Below are 21,381 nucleotides of genomic sequence, written 5' to 3' on the forward strand. Positions count from 1 at the left end.
GCAAATGATACGTTTAGATGAAGACAAGATGTCTTGAGATAACCAATTCCTCCTCCCTCCCGCCTTAACAGAACTAGTCATGGCTGAATAAAATGAGGCAGGAAATAAGTCTGCTATCTTATCTTCATGACACTTTCCTTTTTATTTCTCTTACGAATGCCTGCCACTTATTGCTATTTAACAAGCAGGCATGTCATGCAAGCAAACCATTCAAGGAAGTTTTGGTTCTCTTGGTTAGAGGACTTGCAGTATGAGTAACATCACAATTGGGTTTTTTTCCAAAGTTCATTCTGTCTTTCACAGTGATCTCATTAAGTTTCCTTGACTTCCTTGAAAACAACCAACTCAGGTGGTTTGTGGGAGACGATTTTCTTCCACATAAACCACACAAGCCAGGATGAATCATAAATGTCTTTGCCTTGGCAGAACTCACAGCTTTAGCATTGGTGCCCATGACTTGGTGCCAGTCCCTGCAGCATGTCAAAAGATAGGGAGCATGGTGTAAGTATGAGATGTGGCAATGATGACATTTGATATTTCTGAACTGTAGAGAGATTGCTTCATGGAGGAAAAAGGTGCTGTAAACTGTCTTCAAATGATTTTTGGCATGATAAAGCTATAAAAAATGTTCTATAAAACAAAACTTTTCCCTCTAAGTTTCCAGCATTCGTTTCTTATTCCCTAGCTGCTCCTTCTTTGTTTATTCAAGCAGCAAATGTTCGGGGCCACTTGTCCAAGACTGAACTGTGAAAAGTGATTTGTAATTCTGTTGCCTTGTACGGTGTATTCAGTTTCATACATTGCTCCTTTAGGTATGCAAGGTGTGTTAATCAGTTGTATTTCCTAAAGTTTCTTCTTGGAAATGAACTTTTTACCTCCCCATGTATTAATATTTTACCTGTGTATTAAAGATAATGACTGAACATCATACAGAGACATCAAACCAGAGGGTATTGCCTTATGTTGCTCCAGGTAAGTACTTGCAGTAGTCGGAAAACAGAATTCAGTGCTTTCCACTCTGGATTGCACAGTAGACTGAGATAAGCAGATTCTGCCTGTTATTTTCAAGGAGAGAGATCTGTGACCATTTCTAAAAAAATGGATTTCTTTTTGAAAGGATAATTATCAAAGGCTATGTCTCCACCAAGGAGGAGAGGGAATGGGGCTGCTGTCTTCCTAAGGATCAAGGTCTTCGCTCCCCGAAGGCTGGGTGCTTGGTTGCCCCCCGGTGTTCAATGACATTATAGCACTTCTCCAGGGCGTAGGAGCTGCCTGCCTTTTCCTTGCCTCACTTTCTAACCTCAATCCTGTCCCTCTCTATTTCATCCTACTCTGAAGTTTCTTTACAGTGATGAATTGCTGCCGTTCAGTTCTCTTTTTTTCATGCATAGACAACAAAAGAAAGTTGCTTGTTACCAGCTGTAACCCAGCTGCGTAATGCCAATGAAGACAGTGACATACGGACACGTGGTGGTAGGAGCCCACTGAGGACATCTTAGCATCAAACTCATGGTAGAATCTGGCCTTCAAAATCTTCAGTGCTAATGCCAAGAGTCAACCCTGTAGTGCAGCTGTCCCCACTTGTTTGGCAGATGAATTTTTGTTGCATTGGTTCCCAACAGGTAAAGTGCATCAGGAGGCAGGGACAGTGGTCACAGCACATAGACAGGACAATAGGCAGCAGCAGGCTCTTTGACACCTCTGTTTTCAGGGCCCCTCTGCTCATTAGGTGCTGAGGAGGAGAGGGAAAACCAGGAGAACTGTGGGGTCTAAGGAGCAGCATGAGGGAAAAGAAAAGGTTCTGGCAGAGATGCCTTTTGTTAAAGGCTGGGAGCACTAGCCCGGAGTTGCATGGCTGGCAGATCACCATATAAGTGCAAATGTATCCTAAATTATTTGTTTTGCTTGTCAACACTCAGATCTGATTTTTTTTTTTTTTTGATAAAAGAAATGCCATCTTGCAATACAATTTGCAAGTTATCAGATTCCAGGGATTTTAAGGGCTAAAGTACTTGTTTCTTTAATAAGTGCTGAAATTCCAACATAACACCCAATCCCAGTAAGTACGCTTCTAAGAAATATATCCAAAATATTGTTAGATTGCCATAACATTGCAAAACGTGGCAATAAAGCAGTTGTTAAAGCTATGGTTATCTCTGAGAGAGAGATGGCACCTTATCAAAGGGTGTTGTTCTTTTCTGAACAGGAATTTTGGTTTTTTGAATATTTTACTTGTAATATATTACATCAAGTGTGCTCAAAATTCAAGATTTCAGTCTACATCTCTGAAAACATAATCCCAAATCTGAAATTCAAACTAGAGTCTTCTTTTCATTACTTATGATCAGCTGTACAGCTTGTGCAGTTATTTAATACAGTGCTTTAGGATCCCTGTTACCTTCAGTTCAGGAGTTCATGGGTAGCTCTCTATACGCATCACTGGATTTGCCTATGAATAAGGGACTGGAGTTCAGCAGGAAATGCTTTTGATGGGCAAAAAGAAGAGCATATTTCCTCTGAGCCCCCTCAGCTGTTTCAGCAGAAATAAAAAGCAGTAAAAACATATTTGACATCTGTTTATGACCATAAACATATGATAGATGATTTGAAACACATAGTAGGAGATGATTTGAGGGCATAAAATTTTTAGAGTTTTTTCAGAATAAATGTCAAGAAAGATAGGCATGTGCTAAGGCTACTGTATTGGAATGAAGACGTATCCGTATTTATTTGCCATCATTGAATCACACAGAAGCACAGAATAGTTGGAGTTGCCGCTGGTGATGACCTAGTCCAATCCCCCTGCTCAGCGCAGAGTTGCTAAAGCAGACTGGTCAGGTGTGTCTGCTCAGATTCTGAGTATCTCCAAAGACGGAGACTCCACAACCTCTCTGGGCAACCTGTTCCAGTGCTTGACCACACTCACCATGAAAAAGGTTATTTCCTTCCATTTAAATTAAATTTATTGAATTTCATTTTGTGCCTATTGCCTCCTGTCCATTCCCTGGACAACACCAAGAAGAATCTGGTTCAATCTTCTTTAACCCCCACCCCCATCAGGTATTTACACACATTGATAAGATCCCCCTGAGCCTTCTCAGCTCCGGGCTGAACAACCCCAGCTCTGTCAGCCTCTCATCACATGATAGATGCTCCAAGCCCTATATCAAACTGGAGCCTCTCCAGTAAGTTCATCTCTCTCTTGTACTGGGGAGCGCAGAACGGGACACAGCATGCCGAATGTGACCTCACCAGCCTGAGCAGAGGGGAAGGATCACCTCCCTTGATCTGCTAGCAATGCTCTGCCTAATGGAGTCCAGGATGCTGTTGGCCCTCTTTGCTGCAAGGGCACATTGCTGGCTCATGTTCAACTTCTCCATGTGGATCCCCAGGTCCTTCTCTGCAAAGCTACTTTCCAGTTGATCGGCCCCCAGCCTGTACTGGTGCTGGGGGTTATCCACCCTCGGGTGCAGGACTTTGCATTTCCCTTTGTTGAACTGCCTGGGGTTCCTGTCAGACCGTTTCTCCAGCCCATCAAGGACTCTCTGAATGGTGGCCCAACCCTCTGGTGTATCAGCCACTCCTCCCACTTTTGTATCACTTGCAAACATGCTGGGGTGCACTCTGTCCCATCATCCAGCTCATTAATGAAGATGTTGAACAGCACTGGCCTCAGTATTGATCTCTGGGGCACACCGCTGGTCACTGCCCTCCAGCTGGACTTTGTGCTGCTAATCACAACCCTTTAAGCCTGGCAGTTCAGCCAATTTCAATCCAGCTCACTTTCCACTCATCTAGTCCATTCTTTATTGGTTTGTCTATGGGGATGTCAGGGGAGAGAGCATCGAAACCTTATTTAAGTCAGGATAAACATCATCCACTGGTCTCCCCTCAGCCACCAAGCCAGTTGTCTCATCATAGAAGGTTACCAGCATGGTCGGATGTGATATCCCCATCGTCTTAACTCTGGGCTAATTGTTGGTAGCTAAGAATTGATTTTAACTCTATTATCTCAGTTTTAGGATTTGGCCTGAAAAGAAAATTGAAGGTATTTGATTTTCAGACTTCTTGTCTAAGCTGATCAGAGACTTTTTCACAACTACAGAGAGAAAGAAGTAATTTTTCCGCAAGATTCCAGTTTTATCCAACCTTAGGTTAGATGTGACTTCTGAACAAAAGTGGAAAGGTTCATTGAACAATGATGCTAGAATTCAGCATTGAATAGTTAATTTGATCATTGTGCAATGAGTGTACTCATCCAGTTGGTCTGTGTAAGGAACAACCCAGATTCTTGGAGAAATAGTATTTCATTGTCCCAAGGAATGGATGAGTAAGGGAGAGAGTTAATATCTGAGTGAGCTACCTTTATTTTGTTATTTCCCATACTGAATAGTCTGCAGTCAGTCACCTTAATTTTCTGTTAGCACTCCCCAAGCAGGTAGGTCAAGGTTTCAAAAAACTTGCACAACTAAATAAATTGTTTCTGTCTCCAGCTGTTTTTTTGGCCCAATTTGCTCAGGCATCCTGTGAGTCTATATTTTATAGTTAAGATTTTGGGAAGGACTCTGAGGCTATGCACAAACATAGGCTGAGAAACCTGCACATATGTGTAGGATTTGAAAGAGCTGGTTCTAAGGAAAACAACTCCCTGCAACTAGGGAACACACCTAAGGCATGTTACCAGCTGCACTTTAGCAAAGGAATGAGTTAACTGGCTGCCTAGCAATTTTTTGCAGACTTTGTCTCAACCGCCACTGCACTGACTGATGCTGAGAATGTACCTGGAGAAGATTCTTATAACAGCTTAATCATGATAAAAAGATATTTTCAATAACCTCTTCTGAATGGATTAATCAGAATTCTCTTTTGAAGCAGGACAGAAGTAACCCTCACTAAAAATTGGAGATCCAAGCTCCTAATCTAATGTCCTTGAGCTGCACCACAGCCATACCTATGCCTGCTCAAGCTCAGGGACACCGATTAGATCAGAGCTTCTGCGCAGGCACTCAATTGAATAATCAAGTTTTAAAGCAGACAGTCATGAACAGGAATGAAGGGGACTGGATTTTTTTTACTGCTAAAGTAAGTGCCAAAATAACTCAAAGAGAAAGTGAAGTGATATTTCTACTGAAGAGGCATTTCAAAGGGAAACCTGGAAATGCAATTGGAGGCTGCTATTGCATTAAGAGCTTGGTTAGTTATTTAAGGGGGGAGATATTTAAAAGTCCTTTGGCAATCAAAGGCAGTGCCTAATGAGAATATCCAGGCTTTAAAGGTTCTTTCAGTCTGTCACTAGATGTCAGCCTGCACCTTCTGGTCCCTATCATTCTGTAGCAATGTGCACCTCCACCGGCACCCCACGAGGAATCTCCAACAGGAAGAGACCGGTCACAAAAATCTCTTAAAGAACTCGTAAGTATTATTTTGCATCTGTCAGCTGTGTTTATTTTAGTCCATAAAAAGACGATTGTTACAAATGAAGACATGAACACTTGAAGGAAACAGGAGTGTTTTTGGAGAGTGTTGTACTGATTACTTAGGAAACCCCCAGATACCCAGTAGGATTTGTTGTTGTTAACATGTAGTCTCAAAGCTGGAGCTGGAAAGATCTTCTGTCAGGCCACACGCCTGATGCTGTGCGCACATTCAGAGCAACTGCCCCTTCCTTGCAATGCCCAGGCTGGTGCTCCTGCCCATGCAACACAGAGCCCAGATTTCACGCGCTGGTAGTTGGGACTCGCAGCTCATGCACAGGTAGAGCAGTGCTCTTTGGCCGTGCTGGGCACACACTCACCCGCACAGCCTGAACTGCCAGTCCGGCCTAAACCAACACTTGGGCAATTGCGGATGGGTTGTGCCTCTTTCGAACAGCAGATTCATGACCTACACCTGGTGAATCAGTGGCTTAAGAGAGAGCTGCCTTCTAAGTCCATAGTCCAGTCCCTACACACCCAAGGTATTTTCCTATTTGGGCGATTTGCCAAATGTAAGGTTTTTATCTCTTTAGTGATCAGATACTTCGGGCTTCCTCTGAGCATGCTATCTCGCTAGTATTCTGGGTTGTTCTGAACATCATCTATTTTACTGTGTTGTTTTGCTGGCATAAAATTATGTTTACATTGACATCCACAAAAGCACATGGATTTTGTCATGCTGAGCACTGCAGAGGATTTCTTTTAGGCAATTTGCTATTTGCTGAAATTCATAGTGATGCTTTAGACACCTGGATAGCTTTTTATGTAATGCACAAGAACATTTAAACATCAGGATAGGGATTAAAATTCCAGCAAGCCAAGCAAGAAACTATGCTGTTCAAAAGCAAACACTAAGAAGAGAGTCTGGCTTTGAGATTCATCCCATCTTCTTAATTTAGGTACTTTCTCCTGGCCTATAGAAATACAGTTAGATCTCTCTGAACTCTGGAGCTAAGTGTTCACGGTATCATTTTGTCACACAAGAGTGTAGCTTTCTTTATCTGCTAGCACAGGCATTAGGGCTTTTTCCCAGAACATGCGAGGCCCAAATGCATTTCTTGCAAATCCTTTGACATATTATGCTGCTAGATTTATAGGTCTAGAAAGCTCTCAGGCTCTTGCATATACTGAATACTGAAACTTTAATTGAACTAGGACCTGGGAGCAAGTTAATCATTATTCTTGGAAAGGGGAGACCTAGAATCTAGACCTGGATCCAATTTCTCTTCTGTATTTACAAGGGAAAAAATCTTGGCAATTCCTCTTTGGGGCTCACACCCTAACCACTATGCTGCAAAGTAGCATTCAAGGGCTTGCTTTCCCTTTATGATCCATTAATGGTGAGCTACTCATGCAACTCAAGCCAGAGCATTTGAGCACATTCACACAGTAGCCCAGAGATTCAGTCATTCCCCAGGGATGTGGAAGGGGGGAAGCTGAGTTTCCTAGGCTGTGGGCAAAGGCTCTGCCCACTTATTTAGTGTTTCAGAAGGGAAGAGGAAGGAGCATAATCTACACAGGCATTGAAGGTGGGACATGAGAAGCATATTTAGACATAGATGCAAAGGGATGGGGGAATGAATTAAGTTTACAGCCACTCCCTAAACTTAGTGTGGCCTGGCACAGGGTGTTCTGTGTCGGGATGCAGAGCTGCCTCCCTCGCTTAGGATACACACTGCTGCCAGTCCTCTCTGAGAGATCCCCATGAAGCACAGAGATAAATGCTACAGACTTAAGTAGATTTAGGCATGCTCAGGAGCAGACTTCTAGGCACAAAAAATTTTACTAGAAAAAACTTGAAGTACCTACAGACTTCAACTGGCAGCCAAGTCAGTTGGAAGAGGAACTTAGAGGGGCAGTTGTACAGTACTTAGATGCTTAAGTTCTTCTGTGGATATATCTGATTTCTTTAGAGTCTTTCCATCTGTATAAGTATGTCCATCAGCTGCCAGCTCACTTCTGCTGTTCTTCTCCAGGAGCCTGTATCTTCCCAGTTAGCAAATGGCCAAGGCTGTAGTAGAAGTCTCTTCTGCCTTGAAAAAACAGAACAGCTTCTCTTTGCAAGTAGCAGAACCAGCTGCTTCCAGACCAAACCTGAATTTTACGACAGGAGTTACTCACAAGTACAGTAAACCTAACAGAGTCTGCAAAACATAATTGCCACTAACGGCACTGCAATTTTCTCTGGACAGAAGTAGCAAGTTTGCTCCACATCAGTACTTAGAGGTCACAAACAACCCTCTGAAGAAATGATTTTTTAGCAGATACAGGCAGATGTTGGAGTTAGGCTGCAAGGGAAGGGGCTGGAAATAGAGAGGCGTTTTGAACAATGTATTTATGTATTCATCCCATATGCAGTATTGCCGATTAACAAACTTGTGTTTTGACAACAATACCAGAACTGTTGCATTTTTTCATCTTTTAAAAGAAAAATTTTGACCTTTCAATTTTAAATTATTTTTTTCCTCATAATTTAAAAAATATTTTAAAAAGTAAATACATAACCTTACCATAAAAAGCTTCACAGATTAAATTTGCACTTTTTTCATGCCCTTAAAAGTTAATTTCAGATCAACATCAAATTATTTCCCAGATGTTTCTCTGGAACACAGGCTGGGACAGGCATTGTCCCTGCCCTCCTCCAGGGTGCAAGAGCACTGAACCGCAGGCTCTAGGGCTGCTCACACCAGAGGAACTGAACTGGAGTTAATTGGAACACTGGCAAATATCAGCGCAGACCCTTAACAAACACTTCAGCGGAACAAAAATCTTTGTGTTTGGTTTCAGCTGAACCCAGAAGTATCCCAGAGCAAGCATCTGGAAGTGGCTATGATTTGTTTCTTTTTCCCTTTTTTTATTCACAGTTGTGCTGATTTCCTGGAGTGAAATACAAACAGTCTGAAGCACAGCAAGAACAAAGCCTGCAGCCTCAGTGCCCTGGGAGAGACGCCTGTCTTGCCACACACGGTTTGGGGCTGTGGGTTTCCCCCCCAGTAGCCTGGAGAGAGGCAGGGGAACACGATGTCAGGGGGCTCACACCCTCGCCTCCAAACCCAGGCAAAGCAACACCTCTCCATGAAGCTGCAAGTCCTGTCCTTGGGTTTCCCCTTGGCTGTCTGGGTTGCTCTGTATCCTGGCGGCAGCAGAGGGGATGGGGGGGAGCTGGAAAAGCAGATCCTGCACAGATCCGGAGGAGAGCACAGCGCTCCTTGTCCCCTCTCTTTCCTGGGTCCCTAAGAGAGGGGAAAGGGGCCAAGCCTGAACAAGCAGGAGCCTTGTACCCTCTTGTCCTGGCTGTTCCCATCAGGGCAGGTATGAAATAGGACATAGGCTGCCTGATCCCTGTGTCCTCATTGGAGTCCAGGGAGCAGTGACCACAGCCGGGCTGGCACCATTTACAATGCCACCCAGCAGTGAGAGAGCAGCCCAGCTCCCTCCCCTGCCACAGACACACACAGGGGCAGGATAGCTGCTGGCCCCTTGCTGCTTGCACCTCCAGGTTGTGGGGGACATAGCTGAGGCCTCCCAGCCTCGCTGCACCCCCTCTCCTCCCTATGGTGCCCTGGACATCCTGCATCCTTCCTGCATGGAGTCCCATCACCCTCCCCAGCTCCTCTTCCCCAGAACAGGTAAAAGCACTAAAAAGCATCCCCTAGAGATACCCCAATCCCCAGTGCACCACCACTGCCTCCTCTTACTCCCGTTCTCCAGTCTGGGGGACATTTTCAAGACAACGATTTCCATCAACAAGCTTCCAAGAGCAGACACAACCCCAAAAGAGCGTATCTCACACAGAAGCCCTCCTTTACCCATCCCTCCTCCCCTTGTCCCTACCAGGCATTCAATATCCCAAGGCACCTCTTGCACAGAACCCCTGCAGTCCCACCCCCCAGACCCCCCTGCCCATCTCAGCAGCATTGCTCTGTGGAGCTAGCAGGCAGCAGGTCATAGCGGCTGCTGTACATCACCACCCCAGGGGGGTAGTAGGCCACATCCAGCTGGACGGTTGCAGCAGGGGAAGAAGCAGTGATGGGGTGGACAGGCACCAAGGCGTGCAGCGCCTGCTCCTCCTGCTCGGGCTTGGTGGTGTCAGTGAAAGGGCGCATGGTGGTGAGGGAAGGTGAGGTGATCCTCCAGAGGAGGCTCTTCAGTGCCTTGCGAAACTCCCTGCGCATGAGGCAGTAGAGGATGGGATTGAGGCAGCTGTTGGAGTGTGCCAGGCACACGCTGATGGGGAAGAGGTACACTTGGGAGAGGAAGTACTCGGTACTGAAGTGCACCACGTTGAGTTTGATGAGGATGCCCCACATTGTGAGTGCTTGGTTAGGCATCCAGCACAAGAAGAAAGACAGCACTACGATGGACACTGACTTAGTCACTTTGGAGCGGCGCTTGGTGCTGGGGCCGCTGCAGGTGCTGCCAACATGCTTGTCACTGATGAAGCGCACCAGGAGCAAGTAGCAGAGACTGATGATGACCAGCGGCACCACAAAGCCCAGCAGCACCTTCTGGATGTGGTACAGACCCAGCCAGAACTGGGGATTGCTGCCTCGGCCCTCAGGGAACTTGACGAGGCAGAGCACGTCATCAAAGACGGTGGCAGTGGTGGAAAAAATGGCATGAGGCAGGGAAGCCAGGATAGCTGACAGCCAGATGAGTGCACAAAGCCACTTGGCAGAGCAGCAGCCACCCAGTGGGTCACCTCGCCGCTGATTCTTCAAGGCTGAAGCCACAGAGCGGTATCGAGCCACACTCATGGCAGTGAGAAAGAAGACACTGGCATACATATTCATGGCTGTCACATATGAGACAATCTTACACATTGCCTTGCCGAAGAGCCAGTTGAAGTCCAGCGCGTTCTCCACTGCCCAGAACGGCAAGGTCAGCACAAACTGGAAGTCAGTCACTGCCAGGCTGGTCACAAAGAGGTTGATGGAGGACTTTCTCCAGCCTTGCTTGCTTTTCATCAGGTAGAGCACCAGCAGGTTGCCCACCAACCCCAGGGCGCACACCACGGAGTACACAAGGGAGATGAGAATCCGCACTACGTCGGAGCTGTCCCCCTGCATCCCGTCAGCTCGCTCCAGGTTGATGTTCTTAAAGAGCTGCAGGAAGGACACGTTGCTCCTGTTGCCCATCTGGGCGCCCTCCGGGAAACCCAGCGGCACGTCCCAGGACTCCCAGTCCGCTCCTTCTTTCATGCCGGCGGCTGGCGAGCAGGCACCGCGCTCGCAAGACTCGCCCATCCCATTCTACGTGGGGCGACGGGTCCGCGGAAGCCTTTCCCCAGACCCTGAGCAGCAGCGGCGGCGGGCAGCCTCTTCGGCGGGCGGGGAGCTGGGACAGGGACAGGGACAGGGACAGGGACAGGGACAGGGACAGGGACAGGGACAGGGACAGGGACTCTGCGGCTCGGCGGGTCCGCGCGGCTGGCGCCGCTCCCGCGCCGCGCCGCGGTTATATCCGCGCCGGCGGGGCCGGAGCATGCGCGGTGCGGCGGCGGAGCTCTCCCGGGTGCTGAGCGCGGGCGGCCGCGCCCCGGCCCCCCCCGGCCGCCCCCGGCTCCGCGGTACTCACGGCGGCTTCATCCCTGCTGCTCGCCTCCGCCTGCCCGGCTGGGCACCCAGCGGGCGGCGCGTTTCGGTGGGCTGAGTTTGGCGAGTGCCCGTCCCGAGGCGATGCCCTCTCCCAAAAAGTCCGCCCAGCGGGTCAGCTCCTACAGAAAATTCCCCGTCTTCGCTCCCGCGCTCGGGAAGCGCTGGGGCCGTCGCACCTCTGCCCAGCTGCAGGGCGAGCCCGACACAGCCTGAGAAACCTCGGCACCGAGCCCGGGTGTGCTTCTCCGTCCCCAAAATCACCACGCTCAGGTCAGGGAAGGACAAACACCTTTCCAGCTCTCGGAACACCGGAGGAGGGTGGCTACCCCCGGTTTTAAAATGAACGGCACGGAAAGGACGCTGTAAAGCCCGGCCGCCGGTCGCACGCAGTGCTTGGGCGAAGGCAAAAGCGGGGCAAGACCCGCGGCGGGCAGAAGCCGCTTCCCCGGGAGGCAGAGGGGCGGCCGCGGGCTGCCGGCAGCCGCCCGCCCGCAGGGGGCCCCGGCGTGCCGGGAAGCGGCGGCAGAGGCCGGCACCGGCCCGGGGAGCTCGGCAGCTGCAGCCGGTCCCGTCCCTGCCTTGCGCGGTGCCCGAAACTCGCTTTCCCACCAAGTTTGCAGCAGAAACAGAAGGCAACCGACGGGAATAGGAACCGAGGCTTTCTTTCTCCCATTCTGCTTTTAAATAAATCAAAATAAGTGCACATTTTGAAAACGAAATAGATTCTAAATATACCTAAATAAAGCACTGTAAATCAGCCGTCTGGGGGAGATTAAGGAGAGATTTAATAAGTAAATTATTTCTCCATAGTCTTTATCTTATTGAAATTCCTGCAAATGGCCGTGTGCCATTTGCTGCCAGCAGTCCACTCATGACTCTGTGACCCTGTAGAAGTATCAGCCAGATCATGGGAGTGCTAAAGGGAAGCAACAGTAATGAGGAAGTTTTATACATCGTTCCCATTGCATATAATGAAGGTACAACTTATTGGAATTAGCAATGCAACACTCTGGGAAGGCTTAGCCCCCAGATTACTTGCTACACTAAATACATTGGTACTAGAATGAAACAAAAGAATTGAAATAATGGGCCTTCAAAAGGCTGACTGCAGCAGGCCCTGAAAAATGGAGTCCTGACATTTCTTCCCCACTTTCTGCAAATCATGGATTTTTTCCTAGGCTTCCATACCTCTTAATCACTGACTGGGGTTGCATTCAAGTAACATTTTCAACAATAGGGCATTAAGTGCATCCCTTAGCCTGCTGAATGGCAACAGTTTCTCAAATTCTCTCACCCAGAGTAAACCATCCTTGCCGTGAAACCTAAGAACCCCATCAGCCCAATCAGTATTGCACAGCCGACTGTAAAACAGTACAGGCAGGAGAGAAAGCCAAGGATCCTTCAACACCAGTAGTGCAACAACCATATAAACAAGCGAAGCAAAAATGCTGAGTTTTAATCAGAGCCGCACCACTGCAGAAGTTCTGCAAACGGTACAGGAGGTGAAGTACCCCCCAGCGCTCAGCAGCGCTGGCTGCCTTAGTGCTAGTCAGCGCTTATCCAAAATGAACGTTAGTAAAATATTTGAAATAAGCAAGTTCTTATTCTCCCCTCTAGTTAGTCCTTCCGCTATTAGCTCACAAGGAAACAGTCATCTGTAGTTGAGCCATGCAGAGACTACGACATGTTCACTTGGTAAATCACTAGCAGGATGGACAGTGCAGAAATGGATTTTCTCCAGATTGATTTCTGCCCCGTTCTGATCACATTGCTACCTCCACACCATATTTTAAGTATTTCACTGGAAAAATTGCAGAAACCGTGTCTTGCATGAAGTAATTTCTTCCACCATTTGAATATTTCCCTGCTCAGCACATCTTGTTGATGCACTGCAGAGGCTGAACAGTAATAAAGATTCTGAAAGGGGAGGGTGAGGGAAATAATGTCTGAAGATATATTGCTTTTTTTGGTAGCCACGCAGAGAAAGCAACGGAGTGTGAACTGAGGTACCTCATGGGAACACTGGTAGTGGATTTTGAACTCAGGGCTGCAAATGTGAAATGCTTGTCCAGGTTTTTTGCTCATATTCTGATCACCAGGCAAACTCCTTTTCAGTCTTGGGTGGTTTGCCTTTTTCTTTCATCATTCTTCACATCTGAGAAGAAGTTTTAGAGGCAGGTAAGGGAACTTGCTACACCTAGATGAATAATAAAAGAAATATTCACTGAATAAGGTATTCATCACACCATCAGAACATTTCCATAGCTGGAAAAATGTTAAAAAAGTCATCAGCTATTTTGAAAAATATTGAAAAATGCATCAGATACATTACCTAGGCATTATTATTATTCTGGAAAATACTGTCTTCTATTTGTTCCTTCTTTATTCTGCCAATGCTGCCGAAGGCTTGTTGCTCATATGTAACTTTATGGAGGCTTTTCTGTATCAAAGTGTCAGTGTAATTGGTGTTACTGACTCAATTTTTTGAAAACTGTAATAAACTTGATGGACGTAGGCTTTCGGGAGGTATGCTGGTTATAACAGGGAAATAATGGCTTATTTGTTTACTTTGGAAATCTCAAACAGATCCTGTAGAGTTTTGTAAGAGGCTTTTGGGGGTTTATATAGTACTATGCTAAAATAATCCATGGGGTTAAGGTTGCTAGTTTGCCTTCAGATAGCATCAATCTGTACAGTAAACTTAAAAAGCTTGCACCAGTTCAGACCACCAACAGAAACTGCCCATTGGTTTCGACTATACTGGATCAGAGATAAAAGTGTCCCCGCAAATATTTCTCAAATGGCCTTTAAAAATGTTTCAGATAAATATGCCAAATAAACATTTGCTGAAAATGATAATTTCCTACAATTTACCCTGAAGGATTCCTATCATTTTTCACTTTCTTTACAGACCTCGTACACAAATGAAGGATGGATTATGATTACAATAGTGGCTGAGCCAGCTGTACGCTGTTCTGAAATGTTTTGGCAAGGGAAATGGGGTTCTGTTTTCAATATGAAAGCCATTTTTGTAGCTTAAAGCAGATTTTTTAAATCCTGAGTGTATCACTATTTTAAATACAGAAACATGGGACTCTTTCCCGGGGCATTTTTGTAGCAGCAAAGGAATTTTTTATCTTTTTCAGTTCCACGTACTGAAGAAAAGAGTAGTAATAGTAAAGCTCTTGAACAGATTTCATTAAAAGAGTTATTAATATGTGTTACTTAGATGGGTTTTATATTATTCTTAAATGTTGCATTCTTGCCATAGAGTTCTGTTTTATGAATAATTTTTTTATGGCATTTTCTTCTCATTAAAACAAATTTTTGGAGCAGAAGGAAAGTGAAATAGGAAAAAAAGAACATCTCATATTTGTTGATTTTCTCATTTCTAGTTCCTGGAACCCATATGGTTTTCCCTTGGCTTTTTATGAGCTCAGGGCTACAATCTCATGCTTTTGACTATACTCAGACAATAACTGTTAACAGTTACATTTTGAACTGGATTTTACAACTCTACTTTCTCCATTCTGAGAGTGAAGGTTTGGTGTGACTTCATGTCTGTCCACCATGGGAAGATTTTCATGGCAATTCTTTTCTTAAAAGTGTAGAAAGAAATGTATACAGGTGTTCATTACAAAATCTCAGTTAGATAACACAGTCATCATACACAGAGGAAAACATCATTGGCATGCTTCGTGGCCAACAGACATGTTCTCCAGAGAGTATTGTTTGAATACAGATATAGATTTTAATTTTAAAAATTACTTTAATCATGTTCACATCCTCTCCTCCTTTGCTTTCTAGGTAGATCACCAAGAACATATTTTCCTGGCACTAATTTTCATAAAAAATTAATTTCAAAGTGACCTCTTGCTCCAGAAACGTGCTTTAAAATGGTTAATATGGATGGTAAGACCAAATGAGCTTTTAAATTCACATAGTCCAAGCACGAAATTATAATTTTGTGAATTAGCTCACCAATTACAAACAACAATCCATGTTTGAACACTGATCAGGAATCTGAATGTGAGCATCCCAACAAATTTCATGTAATAGAATCACTGACTTCTGCTGGTTTTGGCTGGGACAGAGTTAATTTCCTTCACAGTAGCTAGTATGGGGCTATGTTTTGGATTTGTGCTGGAAACAGTGTTGATAACACAGGGATGTTTTCGTTACTGCTGAGCAGTGCTGACACAGAGTCAAGGCCTTTTCTGCTCCTCACCCCATCCCACCAGCGAGTAGGCTGGGGGTGCACAAGAAGTTGGGAGGGGACACTGCTGGGACAGGTGACCCCAACTGACCAAAGGGATATTCCATACCATATGACGTCATGCTCAGCACATAAAGCTGAGGGAAGAAGAAGAAAGGGGGGGATGTTCAGAGTGATGGCGTTTGTCTTCCCAAGTAACCGTTATGTGTGATGGAGCCCTGCTTTCCTGGAGATGGCTGAACACCTGCCTGCCGATGGGAAGTAGTGAATGAATTCCTTGTTTTGCTTTGCTTGTGAGCACGGCTTTTGCTTTACTTATTAAGCTGTCTTTTTCTCAACCCATGAGTTTTCTCACTTTTACCTTTACGATTCTCCTCCCCATCCCACTGGGGGGAGTGAGTGAGCGGCTGTGTGGGGCTTAGTTGCCAGCTGGGGTTAAACCACAACAGTTCTTTTCGGCGTCCAATGAGGGGCTCAAAGGGTTCGAGATAACAACAGATTTGATTGGAATGATCGAATTTATAGGTGTTATTGCTGTTTAGCTATTAATCAGCAGGCTTCTGTGCTTGCCATGGGGCTTGCTTGTCTTACTGCATATTAGAACCTAGTGCTCGTTGGTGGCTGCTCTTTGCTCTCGCTGCTCGCTGCACTGCTGTGCTGCTGATCACCTCACTGTGCTGTGCCTGGGGATGTTCTGACAACAGCAATGGGGATGCGCCTGGGCTGGCAGATGGCCAGGGCATCGCTGCTGCTGCTGTGCTGCTGTGCTGGACGGGCTGGAACTCCAGTGTGAACTCGAGTCGAAGGGACTGTGACCTGTGGATGAGTCCACGCGGGAGCAGGACACCCTGAAGCGTCTGTGGCCATGGATGAGTCCACACCAGAGCAGGTACACCTCGAAGTGTCTGTGGCCATGGTTATGTCTGTGCTGCAGCAGGTATACCTCTGAAGGGATTGTGGCCCAAGGATAAGTCCATACTGGAGAAGGTACACCTCAAAGCATCTGTGGCTGTGGGTAAGTCCAGGCTGCAGCAGGTATACCTTGAAGCATCAGCAGCTGTGCATGAAGTCATGCAGAAGCACCTCAAAGTGTGTCGCCATGGATAAGCCCATGGTGAGCAGGTATACCCCGGAGGGACTGCAGCCACGGGTAAGGCCATGTTGGAGCGGGTTTACTTCTGAAGGGACTGTGGCTGTGGTTAAGGCCACGCTGGAGCAGGTGTATCTCTGAAGGCATTGTGGTCCATGGAGAAGGCCACGCTGGAACAGGTGCACCTCAAAGCGACTGTGGCTGTGGAGAAGCAGCAGGCATATGCTGGAGAGCTGTGGCTCATAGATAAAGCTCCACTTGGAGCAGGTACAGCCCTAAGGGACTGCAGTCGGTGGATAAGTCCAAGCCGGAGCAGGGGCAAGGCGCCGGAGGAGTTCATTGCAATGTTAAACCCTATTGTCTGGTCCAAAGGGACCAGGGGTGGAGATTGTAATGGAAATACCTTTAAATTGTTGTAACCCATGATTTGAGTTGCATGTTATAGGAATTACTGTAGCAGGAACCACCTGAACCAATGGAGGAGAAGCCTTACAAGAAGCAGTACAAGTGCAGCAGCGACCCAGCCTGAGCTGGCTTTGGTGCCCAATAACTCCATGCAACACACCATCTCTCCTGTCCTGAGTGACCACCATAACAGATGGAGCCCAAAGTCATGGAGTAAACGAACTCAGTGGACATTTTGTGGACATTTGTGGACATTTTACAGACATTTCACAGGGGTGGTCCATAGACTAAGGGAATGACATCTGTGTATTATGTCAAAGGATGGGAAGGGGGGTGATGGTTAATGAGGATGTATTGGATAGTGTGGGACCTGAGCATGGCGTAAATGGTGTGGAATAATGGGTGGAGAATGTGCTGGTTTTGGCTAGGACAGAGTTAATTTTCTTCACAGAAGCTAGTATGGGGCTATGTTTTGGATTTGTGCTGGAAACAGTGTTGATAACACAGGGATGTTTTCATTACTGCTGAGCAGTGCTTGCACAGAGTCAAGGCCTTTTCTGCTCCTCACCCCATCCCACCAGCGAGCAGGCTGGGGGTGCACAAGAAGTTGGGAGGGGACACAGCTGGGACAGCTGACCCCAACTGACCAAAGAGATATTCCATACCATATGACCATAAAGCTGGAGGAAGAAGAAGGAAGGGGGGAATTTTCAGAGTGATGGTGTTTAAACTGCCTTTATCTCCACCCCTGCCTGAGTTTTCTCACTTTTACTCTTCTGATTCTCTCCCCCATGCCACTGGGGGGGAGTGATCGAGCAGCTGTGTGGTGCTTCGTTACTGGCTGGGGTTAAACCACGACAGACTACTTCAGAGTTTTCTTCATTCTGTTACTTGAATGCCCACAGACATACTATAGATGGAATGTCAGCAAATCCTTTTTTGCATGAGTAACTTACAAAATTCCAAAAATCTTTAAAGATTATAATTGAAATGGAAGTTGAGAGATCCAACAGTATCTCTGATTCAGTTACCAATAGTTGGCTGTATTAAGAGGTTGCATCTCTAAATGAGAAAGAGGGAATAAGATTTTAAAAAAAAGTACTCACAAGCTTCCATCTAAATCTGTCTCGGAAAAAAAATCAATGGATGCACAATAGTTACCCAGTAAACTCCACAGGGTCTTTGGAATTCAGAGTCATTCTCTTTCAGTTCATCTTTCTGCTAATACTCAGTACCTTTAACACAGCCCACCACATCACGTGTGATTTATTTTCTTAACATTTCTAGTCCAAGCAAATAGTTAAGCTGCCTGTATAGTTAACAGTCAGGTCCAGACAGTGTTTCACCTTGTATGTGACAGAAAGGGATGCATTATCCTCCAGGGGTATCTTCTCTCCCTACTGACTGGAGGTGCAGACAAGCAAGAGTGTATTAGATGCCTTTCAGATCTTTAAACTTTGGACAGAAGAATTTCATTCGCAGTGAAGCAAAATTTCCTGACTGTCTTCAGCTGCGCTTCATTTTGTAGCAAGTCCTCAACGTCAAATCATATAATTCATGTTGCAGTTCCTCACTGCTCATAAGCTCTGGTTTTCTGTCTCTCTCTACATGTTTACACAAGCATATAAATTCCTATACAAACATTTCTTTTACTGCTGGCCTGGAGGTCTACTTAAATTTAAAAGAACCCAGATATTGATTGACTAGATTGTCAGTCCAGGCTTGACTATGTCTCTTGATTGCGTCTCTTGTTTTTTTCTGACCTCCTTTCAGTAACTGTACAGGCTTTTCTGTGTTGAGCTGCAGTCACTGAACTGCAATACCTTTGCTGCCAAAAGAACACAACTGATGTGATATTGTATTTTATAATTGAGGTTGCGTTATCAAAAAAAATGCCCATACACTCACAAAAGTCTCCAAAACCTCAGGTTATGCCTCTTTCGGAACAGGAAACCACTAATTAAATCCTTATCACAATTCTTTGTGAATGACCAAATAGTTTAATATATAGGCATCTTACTCTAATATCCCACAAATGCTCTCCTAATCAGGTCTGTACTGGAAAGACACAGTGCCATAAATTCTGTTCACTTAAATAGCTGGCCTTAGTATGTCCTCAGAGCAGAAAAGTGCTTTCTACTTGTGCCACTGCTTCACCGTTTTAACCGTACGTGACTGTGTCAGCTACAGCCACTGCATCCCTTAAGCAGGAATCTTACTGTCCCCCAGGGTATTTTCTGACACTACACCCAGTGAATCATTTCTTCTGTAAGTATGTGCACACTGGCACAAAGCCCAGGGAATTATAGATGTTTCGGATCAGATTCCCACAGTTCTCTCTCTCCATTCTGTGTGACTTTTGCATGTACAATTTTTGGTCATTTAAAATATAATCAAATCAAAACAAAACACCCACATTCCCACAAACCCTCTTGAGTTCGTCAGGCTTTTATTTCTCCATCATTTCCTGATTTCTTTCCTTCTCTCATACAATGCTGTCTGGAGAAGAGATAACAGAAAAGAAAACAGGCAGGAGTACAGGTTGAGAGATATAGTCCAGAATGAGAAACTCTGTAGCGTCAGGAAAGGGCAGGAGGAAAAACACCTCATGCTTGGAGAGAATTACATGCAATGGGAATTAACTTTTTCTGCTGAAAAAGAAACCAAGACGGAATGCTGCATGAAATACTAGTTGCCTCACATCAGACACAGTGAACACCTACCCAAAAAGATAACTGGAAGTTGAAGCAAATATGAAGTTATATGCCTCTCACAGAAGGGCTGTTTCTCTGATTGCCTTCAAGAAGTTTGTTAAATCAGCACTTTGTAAACATACGCCTATCCCTTGAACTTTCACCCCTTCTTTCCAATGCTCCTAGCCTGTTCTGCTCATTTTACAGTCCTTTTCCTTATTAGTCCATTTACTGTAGATACTTCCTTATTCTCCAATTTAATTATTTTAAAATATTCATGGCAAATTGTGTAGCTTGTTCTATGCAACAATTGTCAAGTGTTTTTAAAATGTTAAGTATTATAGACATTATATCAATTTCAGGTTACACTTAGCTTTAAATCAATTTCAAGGAAGTACTGATAAAGAGCTAAGGAGTCTACAATATCCAATGTCACAGAACAGTCTAGTGCCTACTATGTGACTAGACTATTCAAAGAATCCTAATGACAAGCACATCAGGAAACTTGTCACTGTAACAGAAGAGACAGTGTTATACATATGCAGAATATATAGATGGCTATATTAAAATAAATACCTTGCAATGAACAAATCTTCTCTTGGCAAGTGTTGTTGGATATCAAGTATTACATAAATTCGTCCCCTTTTGCATAATAGTCTGTGTCATTCCATTAGTTAGAAGAGAGCACATTATGACTCATAAATCAAAAATCACTCTTTTATAAATATGTTCTGCTCAAGCCTGGGAGAAGCCACATTTCTATCTGATTCAGAAATCCTTGGAGTTTTAACTCTTCCTTGCATTTTAATTCTCTGGAGTTTTAGGTTCACAGTTCTCACAGTTAAGACAGCTGAACTACGACAGCCATTCGCCTTTGGGAAAGTCCGAGCATAGGAACGAGCGCAAGTAAGCACAGATTGCCAGGGAACTATCCAAGAAACACATGGTACGGTCAATTTTAAGCAGCGGGCTATCGAAGTGGACAAGGAACTCAGCCCAGGACAGGACGGCACCAAAGCTGCGCCCTGGGCACCCACCGGTGGTACCCGGGGAGCGGCGGCCGGGCGGCAACCTCAGCAGAGGCTGCGTGAGGGGATCCTTGGCGGAGAGAACATGGCACGCACTTAAAAATGTGGGCGCCAAGGCAATTAGAACTTCCCCTACAAAGGGAGGACATTCAGAAGTAACCCCAACGCGGCAGCACACTGTTAAAACAAAGAAACGGCCTCAACGCCCGGGGGAGACAACCTGGAAGTCGGGCTCTGGTTGCGCGGGGCCCAGAGGCCCCGGCCGGGCCCTGAGGGGCCTTGGGCTCCCGCCCGCCCTCCGGGCGCCTCAGGCGGGGCGAGGCCCCGACCATCCCTTGCTGCTGCGGCGGGAAGTGGCGGAAAACGCGTTAAACACCCGCGTGCTTCGAGCAGTTTCGCCACAAGCCGGGGGGAACCTCTGCCTGGGCGGGTGCGGGGCTGCGAGGCCGCGGCGGGTTCCTTCCCCAGCCCCTCGGCGGAGACCCGCGGTGTGAGGCCGGGGAGGGGAGGCTGCCTTGTGCGGGACGGCCCTCCCCGAGGGCTGCCGGGGCTAACGCCCCACCTTTGCCGCTGAGGAGGGCGGAGGGGGGGGGCGGTAGCCCCCGCTGGCGGCCTCTCCTCCCCTCTCCGCTGGCCCGGCCCGGTTCGCTTCGGCGCGTTAACCGAGGCGGGGGCTCCCGGGAGCAGCTCCCTCCCCACAGCGCTCCTTCCTCCGCCGGCAGAAACCAGACACCGGGGCGGCCCCGCGCAGCCCTTGCGGAGAGCGGCGCCTGTGTCCGGGCAGCGCTGGGAGGCCGCTGCCCCGCCGCCCGGCCATGCCGCGGCCCGGCTAGGCGTCGGCGGTCGCGGCGCCCCGCTCGGAGTTCCCCGCCCGCACC

At 46.5% G+C, this 21,381-nt stretch overlaps 1 protein-coding gene across 1 annotated transcript; it reads right to left on the reverse strand.

Moving 5' to 3' along the window:
• Window positions 1-9,382: 9,382 nt before the first annotated feature.
• RXFP3 (relaxin family peptide receptor 3) lies at window positions 9,383-10,720 on the reverse strand. Its single transcript, XM_075137578.1, has one exon. The coding sequence runs from the start codon at window positions 10,718-10,720 to the stop codon at window positions 9,383-9,385; it is 1,338 nt and encodes a 445-aa protein (XP_074993679.1).
• Window positions 10,721-21,381: the final 10,661 nt, after the last annotated feature.

This window comes from Calonectris borealis, chromosome Z (genome assembly GCF_964195595.1).
Source record: "Calonectris borealis chromosome Z, bCalBor7.hap1.2, whole genome shotgun sequence".
Lineage (NCBI taxonomy): Eukaryota > Metazoa > Chordata > Aves > Procellariiformes > Procellariidae > Calonectris > Calonectris borealis.